This window comes from Sarcophilus harrisii, chromosome 4 (assembly GCF_902635505.1).
Source record: "Sarcophilus harrisii chromosome 4, mSarHar1.11, whole genome shotgun sequence".
NCBI lineage: Eukaryota > Metazoa > Chordata > Mammalia > Dasyuromorphia > Dasyuridae > Sarcophilus > Sarcophilus harrisii.
The window spans coordinates 177,634,578-177,655,911 of NC_045429.1; the positions used below are offsets into that span (position 1 = coordinate 177,634,578).

Here is a 21,334-nt window from a genome sequence, read left to right on the forward strand (position 1 = left end):
CCAAATGTAGAGCAAGCTCTCTGGGTCTTCCTCTAGAAAAATAACTAGATTAGGAATCCTACCCTAGTCCAAGGAGGAGTTTTGTTACTCTAAACCAACAGATCCAACTGGCTGATAGGGATTTAATCCAGCAGCATTTGATTGTTTGCTCAGACCCCAAATCAGATTAGGAACTGCAAAGATAGTTCAGGATGAAGTAGGCACAGCAATCAGACTTTGTCCTTTAAATACTACTTTGGGAGCACTGAAAACTTAAATGCCCTTCACTATTCTCTGAAATTCTGGAAAAGTGCAACGCAACACAACAGAAGAAGCAAAAGTACCTGCCCAGACTTTCCTTCCAGATTTATAGTAGAGCTCAGCCTAGGTTCAAGTCTGAAGTAAAGAAATAGACTGAATGATTGAGAAAATTAGAACAAGCTGTGCAAAAAGAGCTGTTGTGGTGTTAGGCATGGAAGAAAGATTTGGAAATGGAATTAATAGCTTGATACAAGAGATTAAAAACCTTGCCCAAACAACAAACTCCTTGAAAATTAGGATGGACCAAAGAGATGGCAGTGCCTCCATAATGCAACAAGAAATATTGAAGCAAAGTCAAAAGGTTAAAAAAAATAGAAAAAAAGTGTAAAGCATCTCATAGTGGGGAAAAAATTAAAAGCTCACCCAGAAGACAGACCAAGAAAAAAAAAATTAAGAATAATTGGATTATATGAATGCCAGCACCAAAAAATGCAAAGCAAAACAAATTCATTTCAAAAAAATCTTAAAAGGAAATTGACTAGATCTCTTAGAACTAGAAGGCAAAGTGGATATAGAAAGAATCCATTGATCAGTTCCTGAAAGAAACCAAATGAAACCTCTTAAGGAACATTATAATTAAAATCCAGAGTTTTCAGGTCAAAAATACCATAAGCAGTACTTTTATATTGCAGAAAGAAAGAATTCAAATACTGAGCTGCCACAGTCAGGATTGTATATAATTTAGTTGCTACCATCTACAGTATTGGAGAACTTAGAAAACAATATTCCAGAAGACAAAAGATAAAGGTTCACAACCAAGAATAATTTATCCAGCAGAACTGAGTATAATGCTCCTGGAGAGGGAAGAAAAAAAAATAAACTGCAGTGAAATAGAAGACTTTCAAGCATTTCTAATGAAAAGATCAGAGCTTCATTTCAAATACTTTGAAGTATAGAAACTTCAAAGTTCAAAACAAGAGTGAAGAGAAACATAAAAACAATTAAAAAATAAAGACTAAGTGATGATAAAGGTCTAAGGAAGAATTAATGGCTTACATTTAAATATGGGGAAGAAACATACATGTCTTCTTGGAACCAGTATCATCAGGAATTATAGAAAGTAATTTTCCCATATCTTGATTTAAAAAAAAAAAGAAAAATAGTAATAGGAATTCATTGTGTGGAGAGGAGAAGGGCAAGGGAAAAGAAAAGTGAAAATTATTCTACATAATCAGTTTGTTCAAGTAGACATGTATATAAACAAGAAGGAATTGGGGAGGGGCTGACATTTGAACCTCACTTTTTCTTTTTTAAGTGGTCATTGAAAAAGAATATATACACACATAGGTACAGAAATACATTTTATTCAACACAGAAATAGAAGGGAAAGGGGGTAGGAGAATTTGAAGAAGGAAGAATTAAGGGAGCAACTGGTTCTAAGCAAAAAAAGCAAAACCCCAAAGATTCTGTTAAAATGAACAAAATAAGCTCTTGGAGGTGGCAAAGAAGCAGAATCTGAGAGGGTGCTCATAAGTGGGGAAATGGATGAACAAGTTAAAGAATAAAATATTATTTCTTATGCGCAAAATGACTCAACTTGATTTCAAAGGATTAATGATGAAACATGCCACCTACTTCCTGATAGAGAAGTAAAGGACTAATAATATAGACTAAGGCTTTTTTTTTTTTTTTTGACATTGCCAATGTGAAAATTTGTTTTGATTGACTATACTTGTTTGTAATGGATTTTGTTTTTCTTTTCTCATTTGAGGTGGGAAAGACAATGACAGGGAGAGAAGTTGGATTTTGGCTTATTAAAACAAACAAAAAAAAAAAACAGATGATGGAAAAGATAATGGTAGAAGGTATCTGGATGATCTGATATGAAAAGGGGAAAAGAGAAAGATCTTGGTGAATAGTCTTAAATTTTTTCAATAAAGGTTCAATAAAGAACCTTGAGGCAAAGTTCTCAATAAGGATACTATGGGGAAGAGGAAGCCAAAGGAGGGAAGAAATATGAAAAGGTTTGGAAGAGATGCTATATTGAGATGATGGTGAATTGATTAGAGTTGTTAAAAGACTGCCTTGTTGCTAGAAGGACCCAGTTTCAGTTACATAACAGATTTTTGGTGCATTTAGTACAGTTTTGTGATTTTTTTCCAAGCTTTTATTTAATTAACATTTCATAGGAATGAAGACAGCCGACAGTGGGAGAGACCCAAGGCTGCAGCAAGATTGATGATGCCATAAGGTGGGAAGGCCCTCAAAAGAAGGGTACAGCTTAGAGCTGAACCAGTTCACTTCATCAAGGGTCAAGATGCGGAAGGGAGGAGAGTTAATGCAATGCTGATAGCTGGAAAAGAACTGAGGAGATTGGAGGTCACACACTGGAAAAAAAGCAGAGTTTGAAATTTCAAGGCAAAGGGGTAGATACAATGACAATAAGTTATGCTTAGATAAGGGAATTGCTAAATTCTTGAACATGGAAGTAGTACATTTTATAGTGATAGGAAGATCAAGGGTGTGACCCTATTTTTTGGTTTGACTTTGATGGTGTGGAGCAGTAGGTTACTTGAAATTGGTAAGATGAGGAACTCTGAGGTTAGGGTGTTGAGGAAATTTGAACATGTATATTGAAGGCCACTAGTAAGAGGGCAAGAGTTGAGGAGAGGAAAATGAGTGTGAGTGGATTTCTGAACTCATTGCGGAAAGAAGGGAAATGGTCTAGATGGTTTTGTTTTTTTTTTTTTTTTTTGGTAGAATTTTTTCTGTCTAGATGAAAGAGGTCATTATTCACCTCAAATTATTTGCTTTAATCATTGAATGGATGTAGTTTCAGTCAAACTGAGATCTGTTACAGGCCTTAGCTTAAAAAAGCCAAAATCTCCCATTGCATTCAAGACCCTAGTTATTCTGATCTATATCTAGCCACCGGACCCAAATGGCTCTGGAGGGAAAACTGAGGCAGGCAACCTTGCACAGCTCTCCCTCACCTAAATCCAATTCATTTGTGTATCATGGCATCAGTTCTCTGATGCAATAGTCCTCTTTTAAGAGTGAAGGACAAGCAACAACAACAACAAGAAAAAACATTATCATGAATTTGTCTGAGGGGGTAAATATTCATTGATTGAACCTCAAAAGAGAGATGTTACTAAGTGAAAACAGTCGAGGAAGAACCTGGAAGTAGCAGTAGGAAGCCAGGACTATTACAGCTCCTCCTCATCAGCTAGTGAATTGAGGGAATGAAGGAAGGTGCTGCCAATGCTGGAAAAAAGCCGGGGAGGAGGCTCTGTTTTATATTGGAACCAGATTTCAGTGAAAGCCAGAATATAGTAGGAATGAGAAAGGAAATGTTTTAAGAGGAAGTAGGTTTGTGGGCTTCTGGAATTAGTATTTCTGAGAACACAGAGGAAGGAGTAGTTTTAGAGTAGGTCATTGCAGGAGTTGGGTTGACAGGAATGAGAATAAAGTCTCAGGCAGTAGGAGATAAAGAACAGGATTTGAAGGAGGATAGCTAAATGTTCAGCATCTCTGCAGTGGGGAGGACATGACTAGGAGGAAGTTTTTAAAGTCTTTGTACAGTGTGTTCAGGTAGGTTTTGATTGACCATGGGGATTTTTGAGTAGAAGGGTTACTTATCTGTGACTGAATGATGAATTTCATTTTGACAACAGTATATTGTTGGGCTAGAGTGAACATTAAGTAAGAGAAAGAACTTATCCCGAGTATTACAAAGAGAGCCAGGCCTTGAGTCAAGAAGATCCGAGTTAAAATTTGGCCTCAGATACTTATTAGTTATGTATTCCCAGGTAGGTTTCTTAATTCTGTTTTCCTTAGTTTCATCATTGTAAAATGAAATGGCACACCTCTCTAGTGTCTTTGCCAAAAACATCCCAAATGGGGTCATGAAGAATTGGTCATAACTGAAAATAACTAAACAATAACAGTAGTACCTATATCACAACGACACTGGAAAGATCAAATGAGATATTTATAAAGTACTTAGCACTGTGACTGGCACATAGTAGGCACTATGCAAGTATTCTTACTGACTTTTAAAATGTTCTTTTTATAGTTCAGTTGAATAGTGTAAAACGTCTGTAATAAGGTAGTAATTACATTGGGAATATTACAAAATTAAGATAAACATTTTAATCAAATTTTTTTCTCTTTTTTTCCCCCAACTGAGCTTTTTTGGACATGGGGGAAAAAGTTATATCCTTTCCTACCAGTTGTGGTGTATAGCAATATTAGTTAGAGTATCATTCTAAATGCAATGATATTAGTTAAAAATTTTATCCTTTTTTAATAACTAAAATTACATGGTGAAATCATTCAGAGTTATTCTTAGTTTTGTTAGCAAATTTTTGTTCAGCTTTGGATAAGTCATTGTATTTTAGTTTCATTTCATCTATGTGTGAATGTGTACATGTATGATGATAGTTACTTCAGTTGAGTCAGGTAACTTTTTAAACTCATTTGTTATAAGATCCATGCATGAAGGCATGTAAAGAAGACCTATGCATTATTTTTCTTTCCACATTAATTTCTTCCAATTTTGTAAAAAGTAGTCAGGTATAATGTAATAGCACTTATAAACATACTTTGCATTCATAAATTACACATATTCTTTTTTTTTTTTTTTTTTTTTTTTTTTTGGCAGATAGCTCTTTCAATTTAGAATTCTCATATTTGCATATGTCTTTTTTGGATTATCCTGCATAACAATTAGGGAAGTTATATAAAACTGATTTTCGTTTGTGATTTTATGTAGTATATACTGTATCTTTTTTTTCCTTAGTTTTTGTTCGTTAGATTTAGAGAAATGTACTTAATGGTGACCCTAACCTGTTTCCTTTTCTGAGTTATTATTATTATTTTTTTTACTATCTTTGTCCAAATTTTGGAATAAGTGTTTATGCATTCTAATCCAGGCAACTCTTATTTATTCAGAGTTGTACTCTCTCTTGCTCTCCCAGTACCTTCTTTAGGGCTATTTTCTTTTTGACCACACCTTCAAAAAAGAGAAGGAAATTGTATTGCCATTTTGCTCTTTGTTAGAAGCACAGGTTTTAAAAGTTTTATGTGGGAAAAAGTTTGTAAGGTCTTAAAAAGATTTCAGATTGCTTGAGGATTTCAGATACTGATGCTCTTTTTTGCCTTTTCTTTTCATTAAAAGTTTATTTGGTCCCTTCCCCTTCTTGAAATCTATCTTAATTCCTAGTCCCAGTTATATCTTAATGAGATTCCTGATCTTAGATTTTGAAATAGTCACTTCATACTGAGAAACCTTAGGTAATTTGAGCAAAAAAGAATATAAAGAATTTTTTATTTCACTTACCCAACTATTTTACTAATACCTAAGTTGTTCTGTTATTCTACATAGCCTTTATTTAGACTTTCTCCATTTTAGGTGGTTTCTTTTTATTATATATGACAAATCTTATTATGTTAGAGTTTGAAGATTACTAATATATCACTTTACATGTTAATTCACACTCATACTTCTACTTATGTATATAGTACATATAATTAAAATTTTTAGTTTTTTTATTTAAAATAGGGATTTTTCTCAGTTATAAAATAAAAGCATCGAACTAGGTGATTTCTGAGGTGCTGTAAAATTCTAAAATTTTATGATTATATTTCCCATAGATACCCTTTTTGCCTTTCACCTCATTAATATGAGTGATTTGAAAGTCTGCATCAAATAGAGAAGAAATTAAGGTTATATCTTAATTAATTGTATGTAGGCTTTAAGAGACTGAAAGGGCCTCACAGGCCATGTACTCCAACTTCCTTTTTCAGCATTACTGACAAGTGGTTATCTAGGATTCCTTTGATTGACAACTTTGCTTATACTTACACTAGATTTGTTATTATCTTGTTATTGTGAGTGCCTTGGAGACAAATAATGGACAGAGCAGAAGAACTCAGGGGAGAAGCAAAAGAAAAGAAGTTAATAGAGAGGAATGAGCAAGCATGAAAAAGGGCAGAAAGACAAAAATAAAACAGTAGAATGGGAGCAAACATCAGCACGTTCCAGTTGTCTATTAGCAATTCCCATGTCAAAAATCTATAAAATGTATTGCATTTGTCTGTGAAACAAGAAAAAAAAATTAGACTGATTATACACTAATTCTGATTTCTTTCTACTTATATATCTGTGATTATTGCCAATACCAAGTTATCAAGTTTTGTTTTGTTTTGTTTTAAGAAGCCAAAGTAATTTATGGCTCCTGCAAACAATTTTTAGTTTTTGAAAATTTTTGTCAATTTTATACTAAGTGAAATAAAAATACTTTGAAATAAATATATTATTTATAATTTTTCATTTAGTTTACTTCATTAGTGATACTCTTAAAAAAAAAGTAATAGTAGAACTCTGAACTTTAAAGGTACAAAGAAATGATGCTTTCCCTAAAGAATGTTATGACGGCTGTGGTGGAATCTTTAATTAACAAATTTGAAGAACATCAGACACGAACTAAGGAGGTGCAGAAGAAAACCATAAAGGAGAAATGCTTTAATTATTGCACAGACAATTATTCTGATAGTGATTCTTCATTTAATCAGGTATGTTGTTTATTTTTGCATTCATGCCATGAAATAAATGTTGAACTTAAATAATAAAATTTTGATTAAGAGATTCTGTACATATAATTAAGTTTTATAGGTACCAAAAAATCTCACTTCTCCTGGCTACTCTGAAAACAACAGAACCTCCACTGTGGATTTAGATCAGAACCAAGGGAGTCTTTAATATGTGGCTAAATTGGAATTAGAAAATTGGAATTTAAGCCTTAACCTTTAAAAACTTAGATTCATAACCGAGATAATAAAGATCGCTTATAGTTTATAGAAGGTGAATGGAAAAATTCTTTTTGAGATTGGAAAAATCTTATATTAAATGAAGCTTAGAGTATGATAAAACTAGTCCTAACTCTTCTCTTGTAGTACTTTTCCCTTGTACAGTCCACTTCAATAGAGCAAATATAAGAGCTATTTTTAGTAAACTAAAAATATTTTACTGTTGGTTGAAAGACTTTTGAGGCATAATCTGTGTACAGAATAGGTAAATTAATTACACATTCTCACATTTCCAATATTGATTAGACTCTTTACTTGATTTCAGTATTTATAAATTGACTAATTACTATTTGTCATTCCTAGGAACTTCTACCCTAACAATATGAGACAGACTAGTCTGTCTGTTTGTCTCTGTCTCTTGACTGTTTCTCTTTTTAACATCAACCACTCAATAAACATTTGTTAAGGACCAATTGTCAAGACACTGTGCTAAATACTTTACAAAGTTTATCTCATTTCCTTCTTACAAGAACCTTGAGAGGTTTTTGTTGTTCAGTCATTTCAGACGTGTCTGACTCTTTGTGATTCTATTATTTTGGTGACTTCCCACAAAGACACTAGAATGGCTTTCCAAGTTCCTCTCTATCATATAGATGAAGAAATCAAGGTAAAAAGGGTTTGTTAGTTCAGTCAATCAATATTCATTTAGCACCTTTTATGTGCCAAGTACTGAGCTAATCACTGGAGATCACAAAATGAGGTGGAAGATAGTCCCAGTCCTCAAGGAGCTAGTGACTTATTAGAGATACTTAACAATTAACATTCTATGCCAAAATTGAACTACTCTCCCTGATTCCAGAATTAACTGTCTGAGCACTATGGTGCCCCCTAGCTGCCTCACTTATTGGAACATAAGAGCCAATTAAGTAAGCATGTATATAGGTAGTTTGTTGCAAAACATCTTACAGATATCCCATGTGATACTGCCAATGACCTTGAGAGGTAGATACTATTATAATTACTATTTTCCAGTCAAGGAAATAAAGACAGAGGCAAAGTGACTTGCCCAGGATCACCCAGCTAGTAAGTGTCTGAGCTCGGAACCACTTGATTCCAAGTCCTGTATGCTGTCCAATCAGCTGGGCACTTTGGTATTTTAGGATACCAAAGCAAAGGTGAATAATCTCTGGATTTGAGGAACATACTTTTTACAAAAGGATATGATGTGTACATTGTGGAATACATTTATATGCAGCATATTAAGGAAGTGGCATGAAGTAGGGAAGTAAATTCCCGGAATAAAATAAAATTTCCTCCAGGGAACATTCCTATAACATGCTAATCCCTTACCGAAATTTTTAAAAATAAAGTTAATTTTTAAAATTCACTTAATCTGAAATGGTCAAAGGAAGAAATTAAAGCCATTTCTAGTCATGAAAAAAAAAACACTCTAAATCACTATTGATTAGAGAAATGCAGATGAAAACAACTCTGTGCTACCACTATATATGTCTCTGAGATTGGCTAAGATGACAGAAAAAGATAATGACAAATGTTGCAGGGGATTTGAGAAAACTGGGACACTAATACATTATTAATGGAATTATGAACTGATCCAACTATTCTGGAGAGCCATTTGGAACTGTGTCCAAAGGGCTATCAAACTGCATAGCCTTTGACCCAGCAATATATCTACTGGGTCTGCATCCCAAAGAGATAATAAAAAAGGGGAAAGAACCCACATGTGCAAAAATATTTGTAGCATCACTTTTTATAGTACAAGGAACTGGAAACTGAGGGGATGTCCATCAGTTGGGTAATGGCTGAATAAATTATGATATATGAATATAATGAAATATTGTTCCATAAGAAATCAACAGGATGATTTCAGAAAGGCCTGGAGAGACTTGCATGAACTAATGCTAAGTGAAATGAGCAGAACAAGAGAACATTGTGCTCAACAATAGCGAGATTATATGATGATCAATTCTGATGGCTATAGCTTTTGTCACAATGCGGTTATTCAGACATGTTCCAATGGTTTTGTGATAAAGAAAGCTGTCTGCACCCAGAGAGAGGAAAATGGAAACTAAATGTGGACCACAACATACACTCTTTTTGTTGTTGTTTGCTTGCATTTTGCTTTCTTTCTTATCTAATTTTTCTTATGCAACATGATAAATGTAGAAATATATTTAGAAGAATCATATATATGTAACCTATATGGGATTACGTGATGTCTAGGGAAGGAAGGTGGAGGAGAGGGAGGAGAAAAATTTGGAACAAGGTTTTACAAGGATGGATGTTGAAAAGTATCTTTGCATGTATTTTGAAAATTAAAATATGTTTTAAAAATTCACTTAATCTTTCTCAATATGTAATGAGTACTTTAAAAAAATTCATCTTGAAAAATATTTATTTAATACCTATTATGGGAAAGAAAGACAGAAATGAAGAAAATAAAATGAAACATTTCTTGCCCTTAAGAAACTTCGGATCTATTAGGGAATTACCCATGTACTCAGTGAAGTCCATTAGGTAATTTTCATATTTACATAAGTAACATGTAATTCAATTTTGAGTGGGGAAAGAGCTTTAAAAACTGGAAGAAAGCATTGTGGGAAGCCACAAAAGTTCCAGAGTATTTTGAACTTTGAGTCACTTTGTCACCAAAACATTTAATCCATTCAGACTCCCTGGATAGGACTAGGCTTTTTATATTTTTTCGTAGAACCTGTGCCCTGTAATCAGGGGGTGGTATGTTTTTATTTTAGTAGATTTCTCTACTTAGCTGGGGCTTACACTGTATGTCAGCTCCTTTCTGCAGGATGGTAGAGCACAAATAGTATTTGGATAAAGTCACTGCAACAATTGTTGTCTTGGGTAAAGTTGCACAAGCCTATGAATTTGTGCTTTGTTAGCTCTGTGGAGGCTGGAGGAAGGGTCATGGAGTAAACACTTTAAGTATATGCATTTTCTGGTATTCACAAAAAAACTGACTTTACTTTCATCTTTTGTGAATTTAACTGAAGTTATTCAATATATGATTGGTGTAATTCTTTTTTGGGCTTGGCAGGTTATATAGTATTGAAGACAATAATTGATATGCTATCTGGCTTGTCATGTGACCCTCACTTTTATTAATATAGATATTTGATTGTTGAATGATAATTATGTGGCTACATAGATTTACATCTAAACCTTCTTTATGTTTCTTTCCTATATAAATGATATTAATAAAAAAGCAATAAGTGTCTTCAAATTGTCATATTTTAAGTAAATTTATAATTTAAATAGTTGTTAAAATTTTCAAGCAAATCATAAAAATTTCAGATGGCATTATAACTGGATTAGAGAGGCTCCTTATTCAGATCAATTGTGGTAATGGCAGATACTTGCATTTGGAAAATACATAATCATATTCTTGAAACAATTTAGGTTAAAAGGCTATGAGAATATTTCTGATATATTGAAATGAAGTAATTGCTACCATGATTTCTTGCGGGGGGGGGGGGGAAGATTTTACAGTATATTCTTTATGAATAACTTTAAAATAATACTATTGCTGAACAGAAAATATTTTTATTCTTTTACTCAGTGAGAAGCTTTAATGGGACTAGTTGTGGTGGTTTATACCACCATATAGTGGGTATTATTAGAGAAATTAAATTGCTTCACTGTTCATGTTTTAAATCAGGGGTTCTTTTTTAAAAAGAAAGTAAATTTTGTTTTAATAGCATATTATTTTTCCAATTACATATTAAGATGAATTTCAACTTTAATTTTTGTGAGGTTTTGAATTCCAAATTTTTTTCCCCTCCCTTTCTCCTTTATCTCCCCTTTTCCCATAGTAGGAAGCAATATGATATAGGTTATATCTGTATATTCATTTTTAACATATTTCCATTTGATCATGTTGGGAAAGAAAAATCACAACAAAAGGTAACCACTATGAGAAAGAAAAAAAACAAAAGAGAAAGTAAAGGTGAAAATAGTGTGCTTCATTATGTATTTAGTCTCCATAGTTCTCTCTCTGCAAGTGGAAGAGATTTTCCATGCAAAGTTTATCAGAATTGCCTTGGATCACTGAATTGCTGATGAAATGTAAGTCTGTCATGATTTAATATCACAGTCTTGCTATTGCTGTATACAATAGTTTTCTGGTTCTGCTTGCTTCATTCTGCATCAATTCATGTAAGTCTTTCCAAGCTTTTCTGAAACCAACCTGTTCATCTTTTCTTATAATAATGGAATAATAATATTCCATTGCATTCATATACCATAACTTATTCACCCATTACCCAGTTAGCATCCTTTCATTTTTCCAGTTCTTTGCAACCACAAAAAGAGCTGCTACAAGCATGTTTGCACATATAGGTTCTTTCCCCTCTTTTATGATCTTTGGGATACAGATGCAGGAGTGACACTGGAACACAGATTCAGTAGTAGATCAAAAGATATGCAGTTTGATAGCCCTTTGGACATAGTTCCAAATTACTCTCCAGAATGGCTGGATCAGTTTACAACTTCATCAACAATGCATTAATGTCTCAGTTTTTCCACATTCATTCCAGTATTTATCATTATCTTTTCCTGTCATCTCAGCCAATCTAAAAGATGTGAAGTGGTGCTTCCAACACAATCACAGAAGGCAAATAGTGAGCCCCTGAACCCAGCATAACAACTGTGACTTGGCCACACAACCCCAGCTCCATCAGGAAGCCAGCAGGACTGGCCCCAACACACAGTGAAGTCATAGTTACCTATATTGGAAGCTTAGGAAAATCTCCCTTTTGTTCTAAAAGCAAACCTCAACTTTTAAAAATAAGCAAAAAAGCAAAAAGAGCTCTGACGATAGATAGCTATTATGGAGACAAAGAAGAACAGACTTCAAATCCTGATGACAATAAAGTCAAAATGTCTGCAGATGAAACCTCAAAGGATGATATAAATTGGTCTCCAATTCATAAAGCTCTTTTGGAAGAAGTTATAAAGGATGTTAAAAGAGAGAAAAAAAATGGAGAAAGGAAATGAGAACTCTGGAAAAGGAAACAGAAATTATCTGAAGAAAATCAGCACTTGAATAATTTTGGCAAAATGGAAAATGAAATCAACTCCTTAAAAACAGAATTTCTGAAATGAAAAAAAAAATCCAATGAACAAAACAACTCATTAAGAAGTTAAATTCACGAAATACAAAAGGCAATAAAAAAGCTAACTGAAAAAAAAAATTCACTAAAAGCTATAATTGAACAAATGGAAGTGAATGACTCAATGAGACATTAGCATCAGTTGAACAAAAGCAGCAAAAAAAAGGAAAAGAAAAGAAATGGAAAAATCACAAAAACAACTGACCTAGAAAATAGTTCTAGAAGAGACAATTTAAAAATTATTGGACTATTGAAAATCATGATGAGAAAAAAAAGAGCCTAGACAATATCTTTCAAGAAATCATCAAGGAAAAGTGCCTGATGTCCTAGAATTAAAGAGTAAAGTAGCCATTGAAAGAATCTACTGATCATCTCCTGAAAGAGACCTCAAAATGGAAACTCCTAGGAATATCATAGTTAAATTTCAGAATTACCAGATCAAGGAGAAGCTGTGGCTTCTCAATATTTGAATTTTATATTTCTAGCACTTGCAAAATTTTCTCCTTGATCTGGTAATTTGGAAATTACCTAGCAACTTCCACTATAAAGGATTGAAGGACCTAGAATATGATATTCTGGAGAGCAGAGGAACTTGGGACTACAGCTAAGAATCGACTATCCAGCAAAATTGAGCATCTTGGAGGGGAAAAGATAGATATTAAATGTAGGGTATTTTTATTTATTTTTGATGAAAAGACTAGAGCTGAACAGAAAATTTAATCTTCAAATACAGAACTCAAGAGAAGCATTAAAAAGGTAGAAAGTGAAGGGGAAAATCCTTTTTTTTTTTTTTAAAGGAAAGAGAAAAATATAACTTGGTGAAAATAAGATGGCAGAAAATAGTAATTTTAATATGAATGTGAATGAGATAAATTCTCCCATAAAATGGAAGTGGATAGCAGACTGGATTAAAAGCCAGAATCCTACAATATGTTGTTTACAAGAAACACATTTAAAGCAGGGAGATACATACAGAGTAAAGGTAAAAGACTGGAGCAAAATCTATTATGCTTCAGGTGAAGTCAAAAAAGGAAGGGATAGCAATCCTGATCTCAGATCAAACAAAAGCAAAAATGGATCTAATCATTATCACAGAACATGCAGAAAAAGCATTTGACAAAATCCACCATCCATTTCTGTTAAAAACACTAATGTGCATAGGAATACATGGGGTTTTCCTTAAAAGGATCAGCATCTATTAAAACCATGAGCAAACATTATTTGTAATGGGGGTAAACTAGAACCATTCCCAGTAAGATCAGTGGTGAAACAAGGTTGTCCATTATCACCATTACTATTCAATAATGTATCAGAAATGTTAGCTTCAGAAATGAGAAGAAAAAGAAATTAAAGGAATTATAGTAAGTAATGAGGAAACCAAGTTATCACTCTTTGCTGATGATATGTACATATACTTAGAGAATCCTAGAGAATCTATTAAAAAACTGCTTAGAAACAATTCACAACTTTAGCAAAGTTAGAGGACACAAAATAAATCTACATAAATCATCATTGTTTCTACATGTTACCAACATAGTCCAGTAGCAAGAAATATAGAGGGAAATTCCATTTTAAGTACCTGTAGATAATATAAAATATTTGGGAGTTCACATGCCAACACAAAGTCAGGAAGTCTATGAACACAATTACAAAATACTTTCCATACAAAATTAGATGAATATCAAATACTCCTGGGTAAATTGAGCTACTATAATAAAAATGACAATTCTACCTAAATTAACATATTTAATCAGTGCCATACTGAACTGCCAAGAAATTACAGAGCTAGACAAAATTATAAAGTTCATCTGGAGTAACAAAATGTCAAGAATTTCAAGAAAATTAATGGGAAAAAAATGCAAACGTAGGTTGTCTGTCTCTCCCAGATCTAAAACTATATTTTGAAGCAATAGTCACAAATATCATTTGGTACTGGCTAAGAAATTGTTGATCAGTGGAATAGATTAGCTTCTTATTATACAATAGTCGATGACTTTTGTAATCTAGTGTTTGATAAAACCAAAGACATCAGCTTCTGGGATAAGAACTCACTAATTGACAAAAAATTGCCAGGAAAATTGGAAAATAATATGGTAGAAACTAGGCAATGACCAACACCTAACACTATATACCAAGATAAGGTTGAAATGGGTTCATGATTTAGACATAGAGTGATACTATAAGTAAATTAGAAGAACAAATGATAGTAGTCTACTTCTCGGATCTGTGGAAAAGGAAGGAATTTATGGTCAAAGAAGAACTAGAGTATAGTATAAAATACAAAATGGATCATTTTGATTGCAATAAATTAAAATATTTTTATACAAAGAAAACCAAGGCAGAGAAGATTATAAGGGAAGCAGAAAACTGGGACAAAATCTTTATATCCAAGATTCTAATAAAGGCCTCATTTTTAAAATATATAGACAATTGACTCAAATTATAAAAATAACAAGCCATTCTTCAATTGATAGATGGTCAAAAAGATATGAATAGATAATTTTCAGATGAAGAAATTAAAACCATTTCTAGTCATTTGAAAACATGCTCTGTCACTATTGATCAGAGAAATGTAAATTAAGACAGTTCTGAGGTATCTCATACCTCTCAGATTAGCTAAGATGACAGGAAAAGATAATGATAAATGTTGAAGGAGATGTGAGAAAACTGGGACACTAATGCATTGTTGGAAGAGTTGTGAACTGATCCAACCGTTCTGGAGCCCAAAGGGCTATCAAACTGTGCATATGTTTTAATCCAGCAGTGTAACAATTTGTATCCCAAAGATGTCATAAAAAAGAGAAAAAAAACTCACATGTGCTATAAAAGGTATATAGCAGCACTTTTTGTAGTGTCAAGGAAATGAAAACTAAGTGAATGTCCATCATTTAAAGAATGGTTGAATAAATTATAGTATCTGAATGTTATGGAATATTATTGTTTCATAAGAAACATTCATCAGGGTGATTTCGGAAAAGCCTTTAGATACTTACATGAACTGATGTTATGTGAAATGAGTATAACCAGGAGATCATTGAACACAGCAATGACAAAATTATGTGATGATCAAATGGACATGGCTCTTTTCAACAATGAGATGATTCAAGACAATTCTAATAGATTGTTGATGGAGAGAGCCATCTGCAAACAAAGAAGACTGTGGGGATTGCATGTGTATGACAACATAGTATCTTCTTTTTTTTTTTTTTTTTTTTTTTGGTGTTTGCTTGCTTTTTTTTTCTTTCTCATTTTTTTCCTATTTGATTTGATTTGATTTTTCTTGTGCAGCATAATAATTGTGGATATATATATAGAAAAATTGCACATGTTTAGCATTTATTGAATGATTTGATGTCTACAGGAGGGGATGGGGGAAGTTTGGGAGAAAAAATTTGGAACACAAGGTTTTGCTGAGGTGAATTGAAAATTATCTTTGCATTTATTTTGAAAAATAAAAAAATTAAAAATAAAAATAAATGTTCATTTCTCTAATCAATAGTGTAAATCAGCAGTTCTTAATGCTTTTGTGCCATGGAATCTTTTGGCAATCTGATAAAGTCTCAGAGAAGCTGAAAGTTTTTCTTATTGAATTAAGAAAAAAAGAAAGTCTTCTCTGCATGCTCTCTATCTTGGTGATCTCAGATTTTATGGGTTCATTTATCATTTCTGTGTATATAACTGTCAATTTATGTAACCAAACTAATATCTCTTCTGAACTCTAATCTTTTATTACCAATCACTTAACACATCCAAAATGAAACTCCCCCACCAGTCTAATCTATCCTTCCTTTAAATTCCTTTAACCACCCCTATTTTTCTGGAGAGTACTACTATGTGCAATCTCACCTTTGAGTCGCCTTTTCCCCACCATTATTCTCTATCCTTTTAAATCTAAATCTTTTGAGCCAATAGATTTAGAGATAAGAAGGATTAAGGAATCCATCTAGTCTAATCCTTCCATTTTAAAATGAGAAAACAGACTTGGAGAGGTTAAGTGACTTGCCTAGGTTCTAGCTTATGTTAGAGGAATGAATGATTTGAGTCTACATAACCCTGCTTTCAAAGTGCATCAGATCTCCTGTAAACCTGTCTTCTAATGGCCATCCTTTCTTTACTGAATTTTAGTTATGAAAGTGTGGGAGAGATAATGAATATAAAGGGACAAAGAAAAGATTAACCAACCAAAAAAATCCCTCTAGAGAGGTTTTGTGTGTGTGTGTGTGTGTGTGTGTGTGTGTGTGTGTGTGTGTCTTTGTTTTCTTAAGTAGAGTTTTGTGTTTGTCACATTTGTATCACAGATTTGTTGGGGCAAAATTGTTATAGGCATGATATAATCTTAACCTAGGAGCTTTCTGTGTACTGTAATTTTAAAAAAATATATAACTATGGTATTCATATATATGGAGAAACCATGTTCTATGAAATTCTTACTTGTCTGCTTTTGGAAATAAATATAGCTCATATTTTCCTCTTCATTTCATTTTATGTCTAGAAATTCTAGTTTTTAAAGCACTTATTATGAGAATACTAAATAAATGAAACATTTTTGTATGTTTTATTTGTTTTTCAGAGTTATAAATTCAGTCAAGGAAAATTACAGTTAATTTTAGAACAACTGGACCCTGGGCAACCTAAAGAGGTATGTTTAAAGGAAAATAACTCATAAAGCTTTTTTTAAATTATATTTCATATTCTAATAATGAGTTATAGATATTATGTCTATTTTTTCTCCTGAAGGATTAAATTCAATTTTGCTGAGTAAGTAACTTTTATTTTCAATTCTAGCTGTAGAGTGACCAGCTCTGTTTTTTCTTATCAGATGTACTTGCATTCAAATTGAGATCATTAGGATAGTTAAGGCAGTTTTTTAGAAAGAAATAATAGGATTTAGAAATATAGGGTAACATTATATATGTTTGTAAATATTTTTGATGTCATCTTAATCAAAATATTTCTTTTTCTTGTTTACTTGAAACCCATTCCTTGTAAAGAAAAAAATTAAAAGAGAAAAAAGTAGTTCTAGAAAAGTGATCAGTATACAAACCAAGCTTCCTCTACAGACTGTAGGAGGTAATAGTGAAGCAACAGCAGGATAGCCATGGCTGCACTGCTTGCACGGGGGCCACTTTCTGAGACTCAGAGAGTGTGCTGAGCCACTCCTGGTGCTGGATGGTGTGGCCAAGTCCTGAGAGACCCCAATGTTTCGGGATTGAGGTCTTTACCCCCTGTGTTTATAGCTTTTCTGCTGATCTACTGGCTAGCTGCCAGGACAAAGTAGCCACAGTGTGGTAAAGTTCTCCCTGCAGATTTTCTGCTGGCTGAGATCACATCCCACCCCACTCTGGTCTGCTCAGTATGAACTGCCTTCTGTGCTCTCACTGCCTGCCTGCAGACTGCACCCAATCTAATCATCCTGCCCGCAAGCAAAAACATATCTTTTCTGATTTTTGAGGATATCTTCTGTTGGTAATGTATTTGCGGGTTTTTTCAGTCAAGCACTAATTCCGAGGCCTTGTCATGAAATAAAGTATTCTGAGGGCAAGAAAGAGCTTAAATAGATGTGTGTGTCCTCTCCGCCATCTTGGTCAGAAGTTCTATTTTTTGACTTTTTATTTTATTTTAAAGTAGGATTCTGCACACTTGGGAATGGGAAGGCAATGTGCCAAGCTTCAAGTTTTTTCCATTCTGTTGTTTTCCGAGTTAGTTCTGGGAGTGTTTGGTGTTTCCAAGGTTTTTTGATCTTGAAAGAGTTTTATAATCACAGCTTTCCTGGGCCATATTCTTGTCTTTATCCACTTTGACCCCAGCAGTCTTGAGTGTTTGCACTACCTTTGCTTTGTAACTATGCCCAACATTGTTTCTCTCTCGTGATCAATCCCTCTCTACTTTGTTCCTCTCTACTTTGGAACTGCCTTAGAATTGCCAGTAATGACCTGCTGTGCTTATTAGTACCTTCAATGGATCCCTGTAGTCTCTTTCTGACTAATTTTTCTTCATGTGTGTAGACTGTAAAGGCTTCTATCTCAGTGTCACAAACTTCTCTGGCTGATTTAAATTTTCGTAGTATAGAAAAGTGTTTCACTTTCACCTTTTGGGGTATTTGCTGCCCTAAAATTTGATTTGAGGCTTTATTTTAAAGTTTTTTTAAAGGGGAATGTTGAGAGAATTCAGCTGCTTGGCTCTAATCCTCCATCTTAGCTTTGACCCTTCTCAATACAGATTTCTAAATGATTTATTCATGCTTTTTGTTTTGTTTTTTAAAATTTCATTTCCTCATAACCACCTCCTACAATAGAACTTTCCCTCATACTGTTACATAACAATGAAAATTTAGAGAGAAAAACAATTTTTTGTTCAAGACAACTTAGGAGATTGACAAGAAAGATCTGTCTCAAAAGGGTGGTGCTAGGTTTAGGAACTACAGTACATATAGTACAAGCCACAATTTGGAGGTAGCTATATCAGCAGGACAGTAGGTTCAGGATTTCTCAGCACACAAATGGTAGGTGGGATTGGACAAATGGTCAGAAATAATTATAGCAAACCTTTGCTGGTACTGAGTGTTGGACCCTTTGCATTGCCTATAGACAGTTCTAGGCTGCAGACCCAAGGCTTGAAGCTGAGCAGGAGCGTGGTTTCAGGGTGTTCCAGAGTGTAGAAGAAGAGTGGAACATTATAACTTGTGACCACAATGTAGCAAGATGCCCAGGGCTAGAAATGAGCATTTGGGGAGGAAGGGGAGTGATTACAAGTCCCAGTCACAGTACCAGTGTACAAAGAATTGCTTGTGGAGGCTCATGAGTCAGAGCATAGGCCAAGAGAACAGTGACCACATCTCTCCTCAGATCATGCCATCTTGGAACAACTGAAAATTTTTAGATCCTCAGAAGTAGCTTTGAAAATAGCACATAAACCTCTGATAGTGTCTTTTCCATCCCAGGAGCAGAAACCAACTTTAACATGAAGTTGGAAGTCAAGAAGTAGGCTGGAAAAATGAGCAAATAACAACAACAAAGGAAGATAGTTTGTTATTGCATTGAATAGGTAAATTATTTTAGGTAGTATTAACAATTTTTTTTTTATTATATTGTCATAGCCTACCCAGGAGCACTGAGTATTTCTCTAATTATTTAGATTTTTCTTAATTTCTAGAGAATATTTTATAATTGTTTTCATATAGTTTCAGTGTATATCTTGGCAGGCAGACTCTCAAAGCTTTTTATATTCTGCAGTTTTTAAAACAAAGTTTCTCTTTTTATCCCTTCTTGCTGAATTTAATTAGTAAAATATATATATATATATTCTGATGATTTCAGTGGATTTATCTTATATCTTCTGTTTTTGCTGAAGTTCTTAATTGCTTCTCTTAGTTTTTTAGTTAATTCTCTAGGTTTCTGTAAATTAACCTTGTAACAAATTCCTCTTTGATTATGCAAATTCCCTTTATTTCTTTTATTGTCTTATGATTACAGTTAGCATTTATGGCATTCTATTGAATAAAGGTAGTTTGTAGCACAGTGTTGAGTTCTTAGTCTGGAATAAGGAGGGCTTGGGTTCAAATCTATCCTTGAACACTTACTAGATAACTGACTTTGGGCAAATCACTTAACCAGTGCCTCCTTCACTTTCTTCAACTGTAAAATGGGAATAATAACAGCATCTACCTCCAAGGACTGTTACTTGTATCAAATGAAATAATATATTTAAAGCACTTAACATAACCTTGCACATGAGTGCTTAATAAATCTTTCCTTCTCTCTTTCCTTCCTTCTTTCTTTCCCTCTCTCCTTCTCTCTTCTTCCTTTGATTTCTAGATATTGTACCAGCTCTGAATTCCTGATATAATCCCCCCTGTTCATAACATATAAACTATATGATATAGTGCTGTAGTCTCCTTGCTAATATTTATTTAAATTTTTATGATAAATAATAATTACAGAGAGATAGTCTTGGGGATATTGGTCTAGTTTTCTTTGTTTTAGGAGAAGAAACACAGAGAAATAATTAATCTTCCAATTAATTATTATCTCCTAATTTATGTTAAATAATCTCACCTGTTGAAGTTGATATGCTATTGAATAAATGAACTAGAATTATATGTGGTGCTCTCATTACTACTAGGCAAACTTTCTAGACTTGCTTCATAAACTTAATGTTCTACTCTCTGCAGTGACTTTCCCAAATATTTTCATCCCACTCTTGTAGCTCTCCTTTCCCCCAGCATCTCCATGAGAATCTTGTCTCATATTTTATTGAAAAAAATCCATTATTTACTCTGTTTCCTCTTTTCCCTGACTTCCTCATCTCATTTCATTCTGATGCTATCTACTACTCTTTCCACTACCTTATCTCTTAAGAAGTGTTAACCCTCCTACCAGAGCAAATCCCTCCCTACATAAGTGATCTTATTCCATCCCATCTCTTCTAAACAGAATGCCCCCTTTGTTATTCATTCTTACTCTCTCACTTATCTTCCATTCATCTATTGTCTACTGCTTCTTTTCCTACTACTTACAATCCTTTGCCCCATCCTTAAAAAAAACAAAACAAAACAAAACAAAAAAAACTTCACATCTTTTCTGCTTTGTGGATAACATCCTTGAGAAGGCTATTCATAATATGTATCTTTTACTCTTTTAACATCCTACAATTTGGCTTCTAACTTATTAATGATTTCTTAATTATCAAATCCAATGGTCTTTTCTTAATCTTCATTCTTGATTTTTCTCCAGCTATTTATCACCCACTTTTCCTTGATTCTTCCTTTCCTCTAGTTTTTTGGGACATTTACTTAGACACGTTGCCAGATCCCCTAATTAAGAATATTTTGGGAGAGGGGAAAGTATATTGTTCTCGCCCCTTTCATTCTAAGTGATGTAAGCCACAAAATACTTTTCAAAGATTTTTTTTTTCATTTGCCAATTAAAAAACAAATTTTAGAAGAACTAACACTTTTTTATTATAGGGTACTTTCAAACTTTACAAACTTGTGCATGTTACTTTTTTTTTTTTTTTTAAGCCTTATTTCAATAGAAGAATTGGAAAGAAACATAGAATCACCATATGCTTTGTGTTAAGGCCAAGATGGGGATGAGTAGGGATAAATTTCACTTTGCTTATGCTTTCATTGT

The 21,334-nt window shown here is 33.5% G+C and overlaps 1 protein-coding gene across 9 annotated transcripts in view; it reads left to right on the forward strand.

The window, feature by feature from the left end:
- TBC1D32 (TBC1 domain family member 32) overlaps positions 1 to 21,334 on the forward strand; it is a 175,792-nt gene that overhangs the window by 9,118 nt on the left and 145,340 nt on the right. For 8 of the 9 annotated variants that reach the window (XM_031964344.1, XM_031964343.1, XM_031964345.1 and 5 more), the window contains exons 4-5: positions 6,642 to 6,819; positions 16,774 to 16,842. In XM_031964344.1, the coding sequence (XP_031820204.1) occupies positions 6,642 to 6,819; positions 16,774 to 16,842 (247 nt within the window). The remainder of the gene's footprint in view (positions 1 to 6,641; positions 6,820 to 16,773; positions 16,843 to 21,334) is intronic. The other variant, XM_031964347.1, reaches the window with a different exon arrangement.